The 19199-nt window shown below is 47.2% G+C and overlaps 1 protein-coding gene and 1 long non-coding RNA gene across 5 annotated transcripts in view; one reads left to right on the top strand and one right to left on the bottom strand.

The window, feature by feature from the left end:
* Nucleotides 1-774: 774 nt before the first annotated feature.
* On the bottom strand, nucleotides 775-18098 carry LOC310687386. Its single transcript, XR_014516394.1, has 3 exons — nucleotides 17747-18098; nucleotides 1275-1366; nucleotides 775-849 (listed from the first exon to the last, which is right to left on the bottom strand). It is a non-coding gene; the product is annotated as an uncharacterized lncRNA (long non-coding RNA).
* The window catches only part of PDGFB (platelet derived growth factor subunit B), a 46049-nt gene continuing 28138 nt past the window's right edge, over nucleotides 1289-19199 (top strand). For 3 of the 4 annotated variants that reach the window (XM_083462409.1, XM_083462408.1, XM_083462407.1), the window contains exons 1-2: nucleotides 1289-1396; nucleotides 14315-15339. In XM_083462409.1, the coding sequence (XP_083318535.1) occupies nucleotides 15250-15339 (90 nt within the window). In that variant the 5' untranslated portion in view covers nucleotides 1289-1396; nucleotides 14315-15249. The remainder of the gene's footprint in view (nucleotides 1397-14314; nucleotides 15340-19199) is intronic. The other variant, XM_083462410.1, reaches the window with a different exon arrangement.

Raw genomic sequence — 19199 nt, 5'->3', positions numbered from 1 at the left:
CACATGGCTTGCCTATACAGAGTATACGGCCAAGCATAATTTCAGCATATCCCACCCTCCAGCTTATATGCAACTATTATACCAACACTGGAGAATGCCCAGTGCAGTTCTTACCAGACTTCTCATGAAAGGAAACAGAGGTGAAATTATTGCAATGGTAGAAAGTGCTGAATCTGCCTCTGGCCTGACCCATACAAACTTGCAAACCATCTTTCTTGGTGGGTGAGCACCAGATTTTTCTCTTCTATCACACTGATTTGTTATGTTGCATGAAGCGTGCTTCCCTCCCAGTTTTAAAATATGGGGAAGCATTCAAACAATCCCCAACTGAGTCCATACTGGTAAAGTTCAGCAAGAGCTGCACCACACCGTTCTATGTAGCTCGGTTCAAACACTCTCGAACTGGGCTCTTCCTCTGCTGCCTGACACCCCACCCCCTGCTCTAACCTCCCTCTTACCACAGGTTTACACATTATGTGGGATGCGGGTGGCACTGTGGTCTACACCATTGAGCCTCTTGGGCTTGCTGATCGGAATGTTGGCGGTTCAAATCCCAATGACAGGGTGAGCTCCTGTTGCTCTGTCCCAGCTCCTGCCAACCTAGCAGTTTGAAAGCACACCAGTGCAAGTAGATAAATAGGTACCTCTGCTATGGGAAAAAGTGTTTCCATGCGATCTCATTTCCGTCATGGTGTCCTGTTGCACCACAACCAGTTTAGTCATGCTGGCCACAGGACCCAGAAAGCTGTCTGTGGCAAACGCCGGCTCCCTCAGCCTGAGGGTAGTGATAAAGCGGGATATCAAATCCAAACTCTTCTTCTTCTTCTTCTTCTGACATCCCCGTGCCCCCTGCAGAACAGAAACACAGAACGCAGTGCTGGCTAAGTGAGGCCCATGAACGATCCTGGGCCCCCAGCAAATGCACAGCCCTCCCTTGCCAGCCGGTGGTGAAAACCCTGAAGAACCCCCTGAAAAGTGGGGGGGGGGGAGAGAGAAGAACCCTGGAAAGTGACCCCATCAGATGTCGTATGCAAACTGGTGCCTGGTCAAAAATCAGCTTGGGGGGAGGCAGCCTGTTAGTTCCCTTTTACCCGAGTATTTACCTGAGTGCTTGGTGACTCCCAAAATTCAAGAGCAATTTATTTTCCCCCTTCCTTAGATCTGAGATGCAAGACAGGCCTGGAGTGAAGTGGGGTTCGCTACGTGCAAGGATGGATGGATGGATGGTGGTGGGAATGCAACGGGCTTTTGATTTTCACATCTCTTTATTTTACCTCATGAGTCATGTCATCATGTTCTCAGGCGCTGAGTAACTGCCGGGTCTATTTTTACTCTTGTTCAGCAGGCTTCCTTTCCTCAGCGGCTGCTGCGTGAAGAGGTGAAGGACAGGAGAATGGTGAGTTGGGGGAAACGGGCGGGTTATAAGAGATGGGGTTGGGTGATGGGTGGAAAGGGGGGGGAGAGCTGAAGGTGTTTCCCACCCTCCTCAAATTAGGGAGGGAAATATGTTTATTATCCCCAAAGAACAGGGTGTCATGTGTTATATATCATAAATAAACATATATATTGTTATATTGGTGGTAGCATGAAAGAGGGTAGGGGGAGATATTCCTTTTCCAGTGCTATTTGGTACTTTGGAAAAATAAAGAAGGAAAACAGGACACCCCCCCATCAAAACAGGAAAGAGGTGATGGAGGGGGGAGAAGGGGGGTGTACCCATCATCAAATGCAGGAAAAGAGTTCCATAATGTCCTGAAGCCAGAGAGAGAGAGAAATGAATGGAGTCATGAGCATGTGTGTCTTCGTACAGGGGAAGGGTTTTTAATCCCCAGCTCATAAAAATACACAGGCATCAGCGCACATCAGCTCACCCCACACCCCTCCAGTGACAGCCTTAATTTCCCCTATGCTTTCACTTAGGAAGGAGACTTACGAAGCAATCCTGCGTTCCAGTTTTGTCGAAGGGGGGGTGGGGAAATACGTTACTGTTTTGCCCGTGGAATGACCGCCATCTCCTATGCGTGCTCAGCTTGGAAAAGAAGGGGGAAACACACCACTAATAAGGGCACAGAAAGAGCAGGCACCCCCACCTTGAAACACCGCCAAAGCCCGCCATCAGGGCAAGGGGACACACCCCCTGCACGCCATGGCATCACAAAACAATGCCCCCACTCTGTCACCTCCATAATGATCTTCATAATGACCAATTGCGTTGAAACACATGTGGTCTTCAACACATTTTGTTATCTGTTGTCATATAATTATTTCAGTCAGGCCTTGATTCAAATAACAAGTCAAATTTTTTGTTGCATTATCTTTGTAATTTGATCTATTTTTATCTGTTTTGACCACATTTCTATTTTTGCTTTGGATTAAAGTTGTACTTTATTTTCCAATAATATTTAGAATTGTTTGTTGTTTTTTTTAAAAAAAGAAACTTTAAAAAAATCCTACCCGATTTAATTTTGGAGTCTGGCTTTGCAGGTTGGGGTCAACATAACCTGTTTTGATCATTCTGCCAGAGTGATAGGCAAACCTACAGGCTTTCTCTGTTGTGCTGGTGGCAGTTCTGCGGGAGTCACAGGGCTGCCACCTAACCTGATGTCCTGTCCCTCCCTCAGCTGGAATAACTTGAATATTATGTCCTTAGGTTGCAACGCTATACACACCTATCTGGAAGTCTCATTAGACTTAATAGGGCTACCCTCTGAGTAGCTATTCATAAGACTGCATGGTAAGGCAGAAGAGTCAAGTTGACCCATCATGGATCAGGTGCTCCTTAGAGAACTCTTCAGCCATCCAAGGGGTCTAGTAATCAAAGCTACTAAAGAGTGCATCTTTTCATTACTTCCAATGCATTCCAATGATAAAGCAGGGATTCTCATCCACTTTAGTGACGGTATGCAACCAGAGGATGTTATTTCTAGGTCAATTAATGCAGAGTTCGGAGGTGTGCCAACTCTGCTGGTGGCATGTCATGCACTCAGGTCCTGCTTTGGGGCTTTCCATAGGCATCTGGTCGGCCACTGTGATAACAGGAAGCTGGGCTAGGTGGGTCATTGGCCAGGGCTCTTCCCATGTTCTTCTGCAGCAAATCTCCACCTAGGTGGCATCTTGCTCGGTATCTTTATAATCCTTTGATACCTGAAAAGACTGAGCTCAAATGTCTTTTTTATGCTTCCAGTTCTATTCAAATGCAAAGCACCCTTTAATTCTCTAATCCACTATGTCAACACGCCCCTGCTTTATGCCTAAAATGCTGCCTTTGGGCTACAGTTTCCCAAACGCGGTCACCCTGGCCTAGGCTAATGGAGCAATCATTTCCATGAAAAATGGTTTGCCATGCATCATTTGGGTATAATTCTTGCAACAATCCTGCAATTCTTCATATGTTGCAAAGGGAGGTGGGGGCTGAAGCTGCAAGAGATTGGCTTGCCTATACAGCCACCTAAGGAGTTTATTACAGAGGGGAAATTCAAAGCAGCAGGATCTTCCTGATTTGTAGATCAGTCTCTTAGCCACTCCGCTATAATGGCACTCTATGAGCCATAGATGTGGAACCATAGGACTTGCTCCCAAAGCCACTGGAAGAACCCACCTAGATTAAGCCAAAGGCCTACCTAGTCTAAGGTTACCAGATTTTTTTCAAAGAATCCGGGGACACTTTTTTTAAAAAGAGAGAAAAAAGTTATTTTAAAAAAACATTAAGAAGTAATATCTTCTCTTCTGTGGTCTCCTCTGTTGTGTGGCTTTCCTCTGGGCCCGGCCTGCTCTCTTGGAGCGCTAGCTGGCATGGAGTAGGCTCAGGTCGGGCCTGGGCTCAGCCTCATGTCCTTGCCCTCCCACCTCTCTTCCTCAGCGGCGGCAGCCGCGTGGCAAAGTCAGGGCTCCCCTGTTTTTTCTCCTTCCTCTTTCTCTCTGTTCCTTCTCCTTCTCCTCTCCTCCTTCTCTCTGCTACGGCTCCGGGGTTTTCCTGGCCCTGGAGAGCTGCTGGGCAGTCAGCTGGGTGGACGGGCGCTCTTGCTTCCGGCTCGATTTAGGTCACGGGGAGGGGTGTGTGTCAGTGGTTCCCCCAGTTGACGCTCCGGGCGTCCACGGTTCCCCCTCGGTAGTGGGGGCGGTAGTCTCAGCAGCCCGTAGCCAGCCTCGTAGTGCAGTTGGCTGGCTTCAGGAGCTGCTCATTGCCATGGCACCCGCCATTTTGCCTCACTAGAAGTCCCCATACGATGTGTCTTGTGCCGTTGAACCAATCACGCAACATTCATTCCCTACTAATAAATCCACAACACTTAAAATATAAATCCGGGGACATTAAATGAAATCCGGGGACGGAATTTGTCCGGGGACAAATTTGTAAATCCAGGGACTGTCCCCAGAAAATGGGTACATCTGGTAACCATAACCTAGTCTAGCATCCTGTTTCACACAGTGTTCAAACCGCTGACCTCCCTTGATGCCTTATGAGACATCAAGTAGCTCAAACAAAGCATGCAAGCCAAGTTCTATGGATTTCTTAAATTTTAATTTCTGGCAGTGGAGCTGTGGTTCTCTCCTAATTGAAAGGCAGAGGAAGCCACTGCAGCTTATGGTGCCATTAGCTTCAAAAAGAGGATTAGGCTTTAAAATGGATGGCTTTAAAAGAGAAGACAAATTCAAGGAGGATAAGGATATCAACAAACCACACAATGGCTATGTTCTCCCTCCACCTTCAGAGCCGGTATGTCTCTGAATCCCAGCAGGTAGGCAGTGTGCTGTTATGCTCATGTCCTGCTTGCAGGTTTCCCATGGACATCCGGTTGGCCACTGTGAGAAGAGAATGCAGTAGGACTGCATTCATAAGGACTGGCTTTATAGCAAGTTACTCAAAGCAGCCATTCATGCACAAGCAAGCTCCTCTTTCTCCGCCTCATCTCTCAATCTGCAATACAGGGATGTAGCCCTCCATATGTTGCTGGACCCCAGCTCCCAGTAGCCCTAGTCAACAGGGCCAATGGCCTGGGGAGATGGAGTCACAGTCCAACAGTGTCTAGAGCAGTGTTTCCCAACCTTTTTTGGGCAAAGGCACACTTGTTTCATGAAAAAAATCTCGAGGCACACCATCATGCCAGATGGGGAAAGGTCACTTTTTACTTATGTAAAAAAAAAAAAAAAATAGTAACAGCATAGAAGGTAATGGTTAGGCTAGCATCCCTCTTCCAAATATGCTAGGTTTTTATTTGCAGGGACTGTTCTACATGGGAAAGCATTCAGCACTGTCATTCTCCCATCTGCCATCTGAATTGGTACTATTCTGGGTCAACTTACTCTGCTGCATGTGTAGATGAAAATGGCACCAAGTGTGGGGGAGGGGGCAGAACAGGTTTCAGATACAGGATATTAAGCATACACGTACTTCAGATTGAACTGGTTGCTTGCTTTGCAAGTTTTCATTTCCCAAATGACTGCCTTGGCAAGCGCAATACCTACCAGGCTCAACGCCGGTCTCGCGCTGCCGCTTCCCGCGCTCTCAAGGACCCGGGAGGAGGAAGGCGTGAAGGCAATCCCGAAGGCGCGAAAACCTTGCGCATGCGCAGGCCTTCCGCCTGCGACAGCCCAGTAGGCCGGCTGAAGCGAGCGGCGATGGGATGTGGGAGGGAGCTCGCTCGCCGCCCCGCGTGTGCCTATGTGGGGCATGTTACAGCCCCGTGACGTCAGCGCCACGCAGGCAGCCAGGCAGGCAGACGGCGAGAGCCCCGTGCTGGGCGGCCTCTCCTCGCCGCCGCCGCCCCGCCTCTCGCCGCCCGACTCGCCCGCCTCCCTCCCACGGCACACCAGGCAACGTCTCGCGGCACACTAGTGTGCCGCGGAACACCGGTTGGGAAACACTGGTCTAGAGAGCCCTGGGTTCCCCACCCCCATTGTAAGGATTACTGAGGCACTGAATGTAAAGCAGCAGCATTATAAACACACACACTAAGTACAGTAAATGCTCTGCTCTGGTAGGAAACACGCTCTGCACACAAGTTCAAGCAGCTTGAAGTATTCACTTTTAGTTTGGGGAAAAATAGATCAAAACAAGCATGCAAGAACATTTTAAGGTGTCAATGAAAACCAACCTTAGTTGGAGAATGATGATGGGGGAGAACCAGGCGAGTGTCCAGTAGCTTGGCACCATTTCTCCTGGTTCACTGAGGAGAATGTATGTAAGTAGGGAGGTCTGGGAACCTCCTTGCATAATGTCTATCCATGTCATTTGCACACTTCACTTAAGAACAACTCAAGCTGATGTTTTGGTCTCAATAACCCTGCAAAATAGGAGATGGTGAAAGGCACTGACCTGTCTAAGGACACCCAATGAGATGGCAGTTGAGCAAGGATTTGAACTTGGTCTTCCCATCCAAAGCCCAGCTCTGTGGCACTCCACAAGGTACCCTCCAAGAGAGCCACTACTAGACATTATCTGGCTGCCTCCCTCCCTCCACCTTGTCCAAATCTGGCCTGGAAACCTTCTAAAGATTTCTCAGGGAAAGACAATCCGTTCCCTTCCCATGTTAAATAAATACGGTAGTTACTGAAATCCTTAAAAGCCTTTGAATATTATTTACTTCTGGCCTCATCCAGTGCTATAGGTGGATAGTCTTGTTTCCAAACATCCTTTTCCTCATTGTCTGAAAAATCAGCTTCTCTACAGCCATGCTTCTAAAAATTCCTCTCAGCATCATCCACGTGTAAATAAATAACCTTCTTCCCATCTCAGCTCCCACGTAATTAAACCGGATTTGGAGAAGACAGTGTGCCAAGGGCTCAAAAATGTAACCTGAGATTTCCTATATTCTTGTGTCACAAGTGCCACTTTTAAATTTGTCCTGGACTCTACACATGCTCAGTGGTGTAGCGTGGGTTGTCAGCACCCGGGGCAGGGCAAGTAATTTGCGCCCCCTAACCCGTGGATTTGCACCCCCTAACCCTAACCCCCAGATGTTGCGCCCGGTGCGGCCGGCCCCCCTGCACCCCCCACGCTACGCCACTGCACATGCTCCATGTGATACGTACATAAAAGGAACTTCAGAGGACGTCCCACCACAGAGCATACTTTTTCCTTAGGGATAGGACTGGTGCGGAGCCTGAGGGCCTCCATGTGTTGTTGGACTTCGGCCCCAACAGCTCTAGTTAGCATGATCATTGGCCAGGGATGATGGGAGTTGTAGTTCAACCAAGTATGGAGGGTTACAAGTTCCCTAACCCCAGGATAAGGAGATGGCCAATTGTGAACTAATGATAGTTGAAAAAACATGCCTAGATGATCCAAGGGTGTACATCTGGTGGGGGACATACATCATTATTCTTTTGGGGTAGTTTGTCCACCTTTGGTCCCCAGCATGCACTCAGTTCTCACCTGTGGCTCTTAGAAACGGCTTCGTCTGGCCAGCTAAATGAGGTGATGGTAGTGGGTGGGTCTCAACCCCTTGGTGAGTTAGGAACTTCCCCCATGTGCAAAAACAGGATTGGGGGATTGAGTGAATAAGACCAATAGTGAGTCCAACAGAAAAAAGGTTTCTGCACAAGCTGTAGAGGGAAGTGAGGGGCAGATGGGGCAGTCTCCTTCTAGAAGAAGGATGACTCTGGTCCTTAACCTTGCAGGATATCTTTGGGAGAAGAAAAGGCTAAGGAGTAAACCTTACACAAATCCAGAGTGGAGTCCCTAAGACTGTTGGATGGCGCCTTGTACGCCTCCTTCCAGCAACTGCTACAAGCCAAGCTGGTGCCAAATGTATTGCTCTGCTTCAGGGACGCGGACTTAGAAAAAATATTGGGGGGGCCCGGGAAAGCTCATGAATAATAAATAAGCTCATGAATATGCAAATAAAGTGGCTCCGGCCCTAAATCGGGCAAGCCACGCCACCCCAGCCAGCCGATTGGCTGGCTGGGAGGTGTGGCCAGTCGGGATTCCCCTGTTCTCGCGGGATTTCCGGCAGTGCCTTGGCTGGGATTCCCTTGGCCGGGGCTCTCCGATTAGGGCGCGCGGCTGGCTGGCTGGCGAAGGAGCAGGTGGGGAGGAGGCGGGGGACGGCGGCAGCGCTCTGGTGGAAGGGCGCCCGCCCGAGATTATTGGGGGGGCTGAGCCCCCCAAAAAATTTTTTTGAGGGGGCTCGAGCCCCCTCAAGCCCCATGGAGTCGGCGCCTATGCTCTGCTTTCTTTTGGACCACATCAGTGAGGCCGAAAGGGGGTCTTGTTGTCTGAGCAGCCCAGGACCTCTATACCACACACTGCCCAGGCTTGCGACCCAGAGAGGTCACTTCAGTGCTGCTAACACAGTGGTGGTGCTAACACACCAGAAGCGCACTCCATTGTCTCTCAAGACAGACGGATGCCAACTGTTGATGATCCAACAGCACAAAGCTATGCATACCTAGTAAGTCCCACTAAATTCAACAGGGTTTACTCAGTGGTAAGTGCACATGGAGCTGCAGCCTAAAGGAACAGTAAAGGTATAGGTAAATGACCCCTAGATAGTTAGGTCCAGTCAAAGGGGCCCTAGTCTAAAATGGTAGGGTTATTAGCACCTGTTACAGTACAAGTAATGTAGCCACTATGATAATTGATTTGGCCCAGAAATTTACCAAACGAACAAAATATACCAATTGTACATACATGTGAAAGGCGTATAGCCTTGACTTTCAGCTACATGCGTGATTAGCACATATTAATAAGGGTTAGGCTCTTTAGGCAGTGCTCCCACTGATTTCAATGGAATGTCCAAGCAATCACACAGTGGATTATTAAAATATACACAATATCAGTGCTATTTTTCTGGGGGTATGCAGGGGTACTCATACCCCTAAACAATTGGTGAATCTTTGTACTTTTGTCCATTTACTGTATTTATTTTTCCCATTTTAAACTATAAAATTGTGATTTTCTTGAGTCAAAATGAGAGTACCCCTAAACATTTTTTAGGGGGGAAAAAGCACGGCACAATATACTACTTTTCCTTCAGAATGCTCAAAGCAGTATAATAATAATAATAATAATACATAAATAATCTACAATAAAAACATCAAAGTCCACAGGTTTATTTTTCAAAGTCCATATAAAAAGAATTGGCATGTACACTCATTTTTACATTCCTCAAAATTGTAATTTAATTTTATCATCCCTTTTCTGTAAAATATATAATGAACACTGCTTACAGAAAACCAGCCAGTAAACATGTAATAAAACAGTACAATACAAACAGCATTACTAAAATCTCCAAAAAGAAAACAACACCTACCATAGTTGCTCCCACAGGCATTCAAATTTAATGTTTCTTCTCATCTCTAATCTGTAAAGTATGTTTCAGATCCAGAGACCCTGTTATATTAGTGTTAAAAGATACATAAAAGCTTCTTCAAACTATCAGTATTTTGCTGGAGGGATTCAAGCATGTATTCAAAATTTAAGTTTCCACATTTAAAGTGGATTAAGGTGCCCCATTTCCCTAGTGAAACAAAACCACTTAAAAAAACACCAAAAACAGGCTTTTTGAGTTTTGGAAAATAATGGGGAAATGAATTGAAAAGTGTGGGGTGAATGAATACAGTGGTACCCTCGTTCCCGAAGGGCTTAGCTGTCGAATAAATCGGCTCCCGAATGCCGCAAACCTAGAAGCAAGTGTTCCGGTTTGCGAACGTTTTTCAGAAGCCGAATGTCCAACACGGCTTCAGATTGAGTGCAGGAAGCTCCTGCGGCCAATCGGAAGTCGAGCCTTGGTTTTTGAATGGTTTCAGGAGTCGAACAGACTCCCAGAACGGATTAAATTCGAGAACCAAGGTACCACTGCAATGGTAAGTGACAAGCAGATCAGGATACCTATGTCAGAGGCAATATCTGATGGGTAGAGTAGTGTTGCACTCATGCCCAGCTTGCAGACTGCCCACACGCATTTGGTTGGCCACTGTGAGAACAGGATGCTGGACTAGAGGGGCCAGTGGCCTGACCCAGCAGGCTCTTCTTGTGTTCTTACAGAAGAATGCTCATTGTCGTAAACCTGGTTTACAAACAAATCAGAACAAATGCTCAGTGAAGACTGGATATAATATAACTGGCTATAATGCAAAATTTGGTGAGAGATATACATGTTTTGTAAATCATTGCCACATGAATTTGGGATATAACCGGCTTCAGAGACATTTATTTTGGCAATTAATTATGCAAATTCTATGGATTATGATTTATTTGGAAAATAAAATATAATGATGATCTTAAAAAAACATAGACCAGACATAACCTAACTTGCCCATAAGCCTTCTGCAAGAATATTGGGATGAATGCTGAACAAACAGGCCGTCTAGAGGGGCCTGGAGGGCTGCAGTCTGCGTAATTTGGCCTTCAGAACTTGTTAGGAAAGTATGCTAAGGACTGCTGCTAATGATTCCCTAGCAATCCTCCTCTCCCAAGTTGGGTTAACTTGTCAGAAGGTGACAATGAGCAGGACAGAATGATAGAATCAAGAGCTGGATGGTTTTATCCCACAAGGGGACTTGGTGGATTAGGTACCTCTTCAAGAACCCAGCTGGGGGATCTTAATGACAGCAGGGTTAAGACTTATCAAGGCCTTGGAGAGCCACAGCTAGTCAGAATAGGCAGCAATGGGCTGGACAAACCAATGGTCTGACTCCATGAAAGTTGGCTTCATGTGTTCAAAGAAAAAGCACTCATCAACCCTTATCCCCTCTAGCCTTTCCCATCATCTAAGACAGTGTTCCCCAACCTTGGGCCTCCAGCTGTTTTTGGACTACAACTCCCATCATCCCTCGCTAGCAAGACCAGTGGTCAAGGATGAGGGGAATTGTAGTCCAAAAACAGCTGGAGGCCCAAGGTTGGGGAACACTGATCTAAGATCACAAGAAGAGCCTGCTGATCAGGCCAATGGCCCATCTAGTCCAGTGGGGAACCAGCAAGCAAGATTTAGGCACAAGAGCCCTCTTCCTGCCTGTGGTTTCCCACAACTGGTATTCAGTAGCATTGCTGCCTCCAACTGTGGAGGCAGAACATAGCCTTGAAGGCTAGTAGCCATAAATAGCCCTCAGCTCCATGGATTTGGCCAACCCTCTTTTAAGTCCATCTAGGGTAGTGGCCATCACTGCCTCCTGTCACTTCTGCATTTTCTTGTGACATAGTTCTCCAGCACGACTAGGAACACAGGAAGCGACCTTGCACTGAGTCACATCATTGGACCATTGAGCCGAGCATTTGTCTACATTGGCTGGCAGTAGTTCTCCAGGGTTTCAGGCAGGAGTCTCTCTAGGTCTCCCTGGGTATTGAACCTGGGACCTTCTGCATGCAACAGCAAATGCTGCACTGCTGAGCCATGGCTCTGTTAGATAATACATGCCTGGGGATGCATGCATCCAGTTCAGCTACGCATGGTAATGTAAATCTTTGAATCCTGAGGCTGTACTGGATTACATGGAATCACAATGGAGCCTTTAAGGAAATGAATGGCTAAGCCAGTCTGCCAGACTATGGCAGAGCCTCAGGGGATGCCTTGATGGGTCTTGGGGCACCACACAGATAGCAGACTCAATGTTCTGACTGTAATGAAATTCTGGTCTTGGTGGTTGAGTGCCTGTCACAGCTGATACAGAGGCAGGCTGTCAGCTTTAGCATGAGATGTCTGTGCTCTGCTTAATTTTTGCACTGTAAAGTATTTCTAAATCCCAGAGGTATAAAGCTGAAATTAGAGCATGCTCTATAATCCAACATGTGTCTGACTAGATCTCTGTGACAGAAAAAGAGAATGAGGTAGCTGTGTCATTCTCTAACATGTGTGAGCTGTCTGGATAGGGTACGTGTGGGCTTTTCTGGCTAAGAGGATGTTGGTGCATCTATATAGCTTTATGGTGCTTTTATTTAAAACAGAACTGAGGAGGCACTCTTGGACTAAAAAACCCCCACCAACCCTCCCTGCAACCACCACATAACCCATTTCCTCCCAGCAAAAAATACTTCCTTGTTGAATCCTTGATTACATCAACCCCAACAGGGGTGAAGAAATGATAACAGTGAAATGACTCAAGAGACAAAGGGAAGTGTGGGAGCAACCCCTACACTTACAGTGAGGTCTCCTCAAAGCAAGGGGAGGTGTAATCATGACCCCTTGTCTCCTGCACCTGTGTCAAGATAGCATCTTACCCAACTTTTTCTGCAAAAAAGCACTCAAACACTAAGGCTGTGCACACACTCCTGATTACTCTGCACCCAGTGCGCTCCAGTTGCTGGTTTCTGAAGCCATGTGCACAGACTTGAGCCCCAATCCACATCAATCCTGTAGTGTCTTGAGAAATACTGCTTTCTGATGCATTCCCGCCTCCCCAGCTTTGATCCAGTTTGAAAACATAAGCCATTTGAATACATCCACACACACCCTCTGCTCACTGGTGTGCACATACGACTTGGAAACTCATCCAACCGTACTGTTCCATATGATGATGTGGAAATGTGATTTGAAGCACGGATGGCAGGGGTAGTGACTTCACTGTGTTTTGAGCCAGTAATGTGTACACAACTCAACACCAGGGCAAAGGATCGCCCCAAAGAGCCACAAGGTGGCTTTACATCAGGAATGGAGAACTTGTGGCCAGGAGTGAGGGGTGTTGTGGTCAAACATCTGGAGCACCACTGGTTCCCCATCACTCAGTCTCATGGGCCATTTGTGCAAAGCCTAGAAAACTTCTGCAAGGCAAGGCATGTTAAAGACTCAAGAGGCGGTCCTCAGAAGGGGGGGGGGGATGGCAGGGCAAGGAATGATTCTGCTTTAAAAGAGAAATGAAGTGGCTGGCAGCAGCCACCACAGATGCATGCGGCTTCCAACTGATCCCCTGCAGCACTGACACTGTGCCCCTCCCCAGCTGCAGGATCCTTTGTGTGTTTGTGTCTATGCATGCACAACATAGTGCAAATTCCACATATGGGACGTGCACTAGACCACCCCTGAAATGGCAATAACCTGCAGGAAACCCCTGGCTCACTCAGAAGCTATGTAATTGCATCTGCTCAAGTGTGCTGAATTGGGGGTGGCTGAACATGCAGAAAGTGTTCAGACTAGTGCATCTGAATGTGGGTGATCTACATCTGATTTCGCCACTGTATATTTCTCTTCTGTCTCTCCAATGTCCTTACTCTCCTTGACCTTAATCAGCCTTTGACTTTCCCACTCTGAATTCCTACCTTGACCATCTAATATACTGTAGTCATTATACTGTAATCATCGAAGTTATGTATAGATGAGGTCTGCTCTGAAAACAGCTGTTTTCAAACAGGTGTCAGAAAATAGCCATCACCACTCTAGGTCTCGCATGCGCATGTCTGGGTGGAAAAATCTAGACGAGCACTTTAAGCAGCCTGTTGGGGGCTGCGTTTCCTTGTGGGGTCATCTCTTGGTGGAAAGGACCAGACCTGCCCCATAATCTCGTTCTTGTGTGCTCACAAATACCAACACTTCAGCCTTTCCTGTGGGCAAGGATTCTAAACAGTAGGGCTAGGAAAAACCTTTGCTTGAGAAGCAACTGCCGATCAGAGCACAGAATGCTCAGCTAGATGGACCAATGGTCTGACTCAGTAAAAAGGCAACTTCATTTGCCTGAGACGCAGGATTAGCAGAGCAGGGTCTTGGAAGCTTTGCCAAATGGGGTATAGATTTAAAGAGATGTGACTGGTACGACTTTTCTATACATGGATGCACAACTGGAGTAGAGAAAATATAACGATAAACATGCCCTGGTTTAAGTGGGGGAAATGGTGTTATTATTTCAAAAGAAAATGATGACTCTGTCTTGCTCTCACCTATTAACTAATTGCCCCTACTTCCCTCAGCAAATATCTGCTGGCTCAACTTTCCAAAGCTTGGATGTTTATTACATTGTGGAAATTACTATGCAACAAACTGCCTTCCAGCACTGAAAGTAATGCCAAGTGCCAACCTTTGCAGGGATCTTGTTGTAACAACTTTTAAAGATTTCTTTGGCACTCTTCTCCATTAGTATGCAGATCAAAGATATTAAAAATTCTCTCTTCCTTCAGAACCACTGAGGTGGCAGGGCTGAAAGAACACAAATTAATCTTGTCTTTTTTAAAAAAGTAGGAGCTTCAAGAGAGAATACTAGGTGCCAAGAGCATTTAACACAACCATGTTCTGATGAGAGCTACCCACCCTCTCTTAATCACAATTTTCCCAGGTCAGATTCACCTCTTTGAAAACAACGGTGTTCTACATTTGCTGTGTTTGTTATTGAAGATCTTTTTAAAATCTGGAGTGCTGAATTTCCACACCCCTCTCTCTTTGATTCACAGCCAAGAGAGGAGTTCCTGCAAGACCCGTCTCCACCCCTTTCTTGCTCTTCTCTTATAAAAGAAGGAACAACTGAACTGCTAGCACCTTATTTTCTCACAGGCTAAAATCCAGATTCATGCTAGCTCTCTCCCTGGTGCTGTCTCTCCTCCCACCAGAGCTTACCTTTTTCTTTCTTGCTGCAACAAGAATACAAGAGATCAGCAGCAGCAATTCCAGTCTGGAGACTTAGCAAGACTTAACACACACAGAGGCTGCTTCTCCAGAGCTATTTCTTCACCTGTCTGCAAACATAACAACTCAAGCCTCAAACTCTCACCAGACCAAAGCTACCAATGCTCTTTGGAAAGAAGCCTCCAGCAGAAATTTAACAGCGAAGAAGAGATTCAAACCGAAGGGAGCGGGAACTGTTTCAAGAAGTCAAACAAGAAAGAATGAGGGAAGTTTTTAACCTTTCGAAGCTTAAAAGATTTTGAAGGAATACTGCAAATAATTTTGCTTTTGCCAACAGACACCTTTGTCCTTAAAAAAAGACCCTGATTTCATGCGGACTGCCAAATCAAGGGAAATGTTGAGAGACTTCTTGTAGAAAAGTTACGGGGTATGCAAGAGACCAACTCTGGAAGCGCAAGTTTTGATGGGGACATTTCCCCCATTTTATTCCTTCTGCGTTCATACCTGTGCCTTCTCTCCCCTAAGGAGAAGGCAGAAAGGTAACCAGTAATTATTTTTTTCCTCAGAGCCTTTCAGAGATATCTTACCTAAGTAAGAGTGCATGTTATTTTTTTGGAGAACAAACGTTTGCACAGGAGAAATGAGAAAGCGCAGGACCCCCTGTGTATGATACCACAGACTGTATCCCTTTCTCACCTCTGTGCCTGAACTCCAGGAACCTTTTTTCTTTTCTTTTCTTAAAAAATAACCCACCTCTCCTTCAATGTGTCTGGAACTTCTGGGAATTGGAGTCGGCATGAATTTCGGAGTGCTCTTCGTGTGTTTCTGCTACCTGCCACTCGTCAGCAGCGAGGTGAGTAATTTATTGTATTTCCTTAAGAAATAAGAAAGGAACACCTACCTGGTGAACTTCAGACTTGTGATAAGTGTGTGAAAGCAAATGAGGGAGAACACTCTGCATAGGTGATTATCAGCAATGTATGTGTACAAAAGTGTTTAATGCATGGAGGGGTTCCCCCCCCAAAGATCAAGGAAACTAACTTCCTTTTACTTGAAAGAAAGCCTCATTGGAAGAAATCCTATTTGCTAAGAAATACTTTGTTGAAAGCAATGTTTAGGATTACAGCATTGCAGCACAATCCTATGCCTGTTTACCTGAAAGTTCCCACAAATTCAGTTTGATATATGCCTCAGCAGATGTGAATTAAATTGCAGCCTTAATCTAATCAGTAGCCAAACAGAAAGTGTATTATTGAAGGAGGCTTGTGGGTTTCATTCCATGCAAACTTTTAATTACTTGAGCAACCTGCTTGAAAAAGTAACTTGCTCTTCACTGCCTTCCCTTTGGTGTTTAGGTTTTGTAGAGTCCTGATTATGCAGACCAAATCTTCAGATTATCCAGTTCCTTCTATGTCCCAACACTGATATTACCATGTAAGATAACACACATTTATAAATACTTATCATTGTTCCAATGTTTTGATAGCCCCTCCAATAGTTTTAGGGAGTAAGAGTTCTTATTTGCAGTGCACTGTACCAACCCCTCTGCCTTGGTGGCTCATGAATTGGCATCTCAGGGATTTTTACAGGCTCCTCAAAGCTAAAGCAGCTCTTCCACAAAGAAACCATATCAGATTGCCCCAGAGGATCAGTGAGATAGGCCTTTGATGAAATCAGGCATTTCTACCTGGGAATTTTGCCCAGGTACCTGCTGCTGCAATGAGGGTGGGAAAGTCTCTGGTAGTTTATAGGAGTCTGCAGAATATTATCGTACTGCCTGGGGGAGTCAGACTGAATTGGAAAGCGCAGAGAATTTCTCTCTCTCCCAGGATAAGAGGTCAGACCAAAGGGAGTTGGATATTGCAGTTTTGGCTGGCAGCTGAATTCCAACTGGGGTTTACTAGCGGAGGGCACGGTTTTCCAGCTGTTCCAAGTTGGAAACTGCCGCAGGAGGGATCCTGTATCAGTTCCAAAGAAATGCCCAAGAGGAAAGAGAGGGAATGCAGAGACTTGAGCTAGGGAGCGGTTCTTAAAGGGCCCGTGCTGCTTTATTTCATTTTCACTTTGAAGAGACGCCTACCAGACCTACATTCCATGCGTTGGACACTGCAGAACAAACATCAGATTTACACCAGGTGGGACCCCAAGTCCTTTGTTTTGAGGGCCACCCCCTGGAGCTGGTGTATGGCTCATTTAGCACTGGTTAGTTACCTCTCACAACCCTGACAACTCAAGAGAGAAAAGGGGTTCGATTTTCTCAACAGTTTCACCCTCCGGAATAAATGGCAAAGTGAGGTTTCCGGTTGTGAATACAAAAGAACCCGGCGCGGTAAAATATTCCAGGTTAATTAACGCAGGGCACAAGGCTGTTGCGATCTCAAGCATGCGCTCGTTAGTCAACCTACCGAGGTAACTTAAGGTCCTTGTTTTAGCGAGCATGTGCAGAGTAATATATCCAGAGGGGTCTGGAAACACGCAGCAGGTTGTTAGGGGAATGCATCGCTTGCCGGGAGGCAGGACTGCTTCGGTCCGGAGCCAGAGTAGGAAACAGCAGGAACTCGGAGCAGGGGGCGTCCTAATCCTGCAGTCATGTTATTTGCAGAGGAAGCCGGAGCATGGCACAGGCAAGCATCAGCAAACTCGACGCGGTTCCACGCCGCCCTTTCCAAATAGGAAGCAGGAAAGTGGGGGGGGGTGTTGTCCAAGGGGTTAGGGGGTCATACCAGGGCTTAATTTGTGCCACGGCTCACCAGCTGAGGAAGGCAGCGCCTGAGAGCTTCCAAAAGAAAAAAAAACCACACCAGAAAACAAAAGCAGCTCTGAGCATGGGCAGAGTTGCCTTCCCCCCTAAGCCACCACGGCGCGCCTCTTCGTTTCAGGGCTGCAGCCTCGACTTCCCACCCCAGATGGGCTTGGCTTATCAGCGCCGCTCATTTTATATTTTAAGTAAATAACATTAAGTGCCTGCTCCTCTGGAGGTGGGGGGGGGGAGGAGTGTGGCGTTTGGGAGCCAAGGCTTGGGAAGCAGCCAAGCCTCAGGTTGTTGTGCCCACAAACCTGCGCGAAGAATTCTCCTTTTGTTCTCTCTGGGAGAGCGCGCGAGGGAGGGAGGAGGAGGAGGCGCGTCACGCGCTCCCCCCGCCGCCCCCCCCCCGCCGTCCGGGCCTCCCAATCCCGCCCCGAGGGGGTCGCGAGAAGCAGGGGGATCAGGAGCGCGCGCGCCCCTCCCTCCCCGGGCGCAGCGCCCGCCGGCAGCTCACCTTTGTCTGAGGAGGGCGGCGCGCGCCCTGCTCCTGCTACGCCAGGCTCCTTCTCGCTTTCCCGACCCAAAGCAACACGCCGGCGGGAGGGGAAGGGCTTTCCCTGCACGGGGAGGTCTTCGCAAGGCAACGGTAGTCGGGGCGGCCCGTGTGTCCTGCACGCTTCTTGCTCTCCCGCTGTCCTCGGGACCGGCTCGAAGGCGTTTTGTTGCCTGAGGCCAAGTGGGCCGGTGCTATCCTGAGTCCAGCTAGGCCTTTTGCACAGACCTCACAGGAGCGCAGTACTGACCTTTGGAGGTGCACAGTTTTATACATTTTGGTTTGCATCTTATGTTTCGAATAATATCTGACTTTTCTATTTCGACATCTCCTTGTGACATTGCAGTTAGCATTTTCGGGGGGGGGGGTTACGTGTGGAAGTGGTTAGGCTTGCCCAGGGTGCAAAATTGGCACCGGCAATTGCCTGAGGTGGCACAGCAAATTGTGACATAAATAGGCACCCATATTATACTCAAGAAGGGGAAATGCCCCAACAGCATTTCTTAGGAGAAAGCAAGCAAGCAATAATTAACAATTTGCTGCCTTTTCATAACACCGAAAAGGTAGCGTCCTCTGTGCAATGGTAAGGATGAGCCTGCCTCTCCTTGCTCTCCTGCTGCTTGTGGGTATGTTCATTTTTGCTTTGCAGGCTGATCTGGGTGGTTTTTAGTTATTCCCCTACCCCACCAAAGAAGCTCCAGCACTCCAACAGTGTCATGGAAGAAATTCATCTGGTGAAGCTTTTCTCAGCTTGAAAGTGCGGGGGTAGGAAAACATTCTACCTGGCAAGTTGGTTTTGCCTGTGGTGCATCTGCAAAAATAAATGGAGGCCAGTACTGGAGAGAGTTGGGTTTGGATTTGAGAAGGTTTGAGCTCAAATTTGAGAAGGTCTAAATTAAGTTCCCGTTGAGCCATGATGTTCTTTTAAGTGACCTTGGGCTAGTCAGTATTTATCCTCGTCACAAAGTAGCAGCAAGGGTGAACTCCATGTATCCTGGCTTGAACTCCAGTGAGGAAGGATGGTATATTAATAAGTCAATCTTCACACACCTACACAGTGCTTCAACATTATTGCACTGGTATAGTTATACCTGTAACTCCAGGAAAGTATCCCTGCAATAAGAGTGGCTTCAAGTTCACAGCGCGAGCCTACAGCATCTCTTTGTACACCCATCATAAACATTTGTTTAGTGCAGTATATTTTATTTTGTTGTAATTACATTTTCTTTAATGTTATAATATAAAGGTAAAGGTAAGGTAAAGGTACCCCTGCCCGTACGGGCCAGTCTTGACAGACTCTAGGGTTGTGTGCTCATCTCACCCTAGAGGCCGGGAGCCGGCGCCGTCCGCAGACACTTCCAGGTCACGTGGCCAGCGTGACGAAGCTGCTCTGGCAACCGGCACCAGAGCAGCA

This window comes from Podarcis liolepis, assembly GCF_965112155.1.
Source record: "Podarcis liolepis genome assembly, chromosome: 10".
Lineage (NCBI taxonomy): Eukaryota > Metazoa > Chordata > Lepidosauria > Squamata > Lacertidae > Podarcis > Podarcis liolepis.
This window is presented reverse-complemented; position numbering and strand designations above follow the sequence as displayed.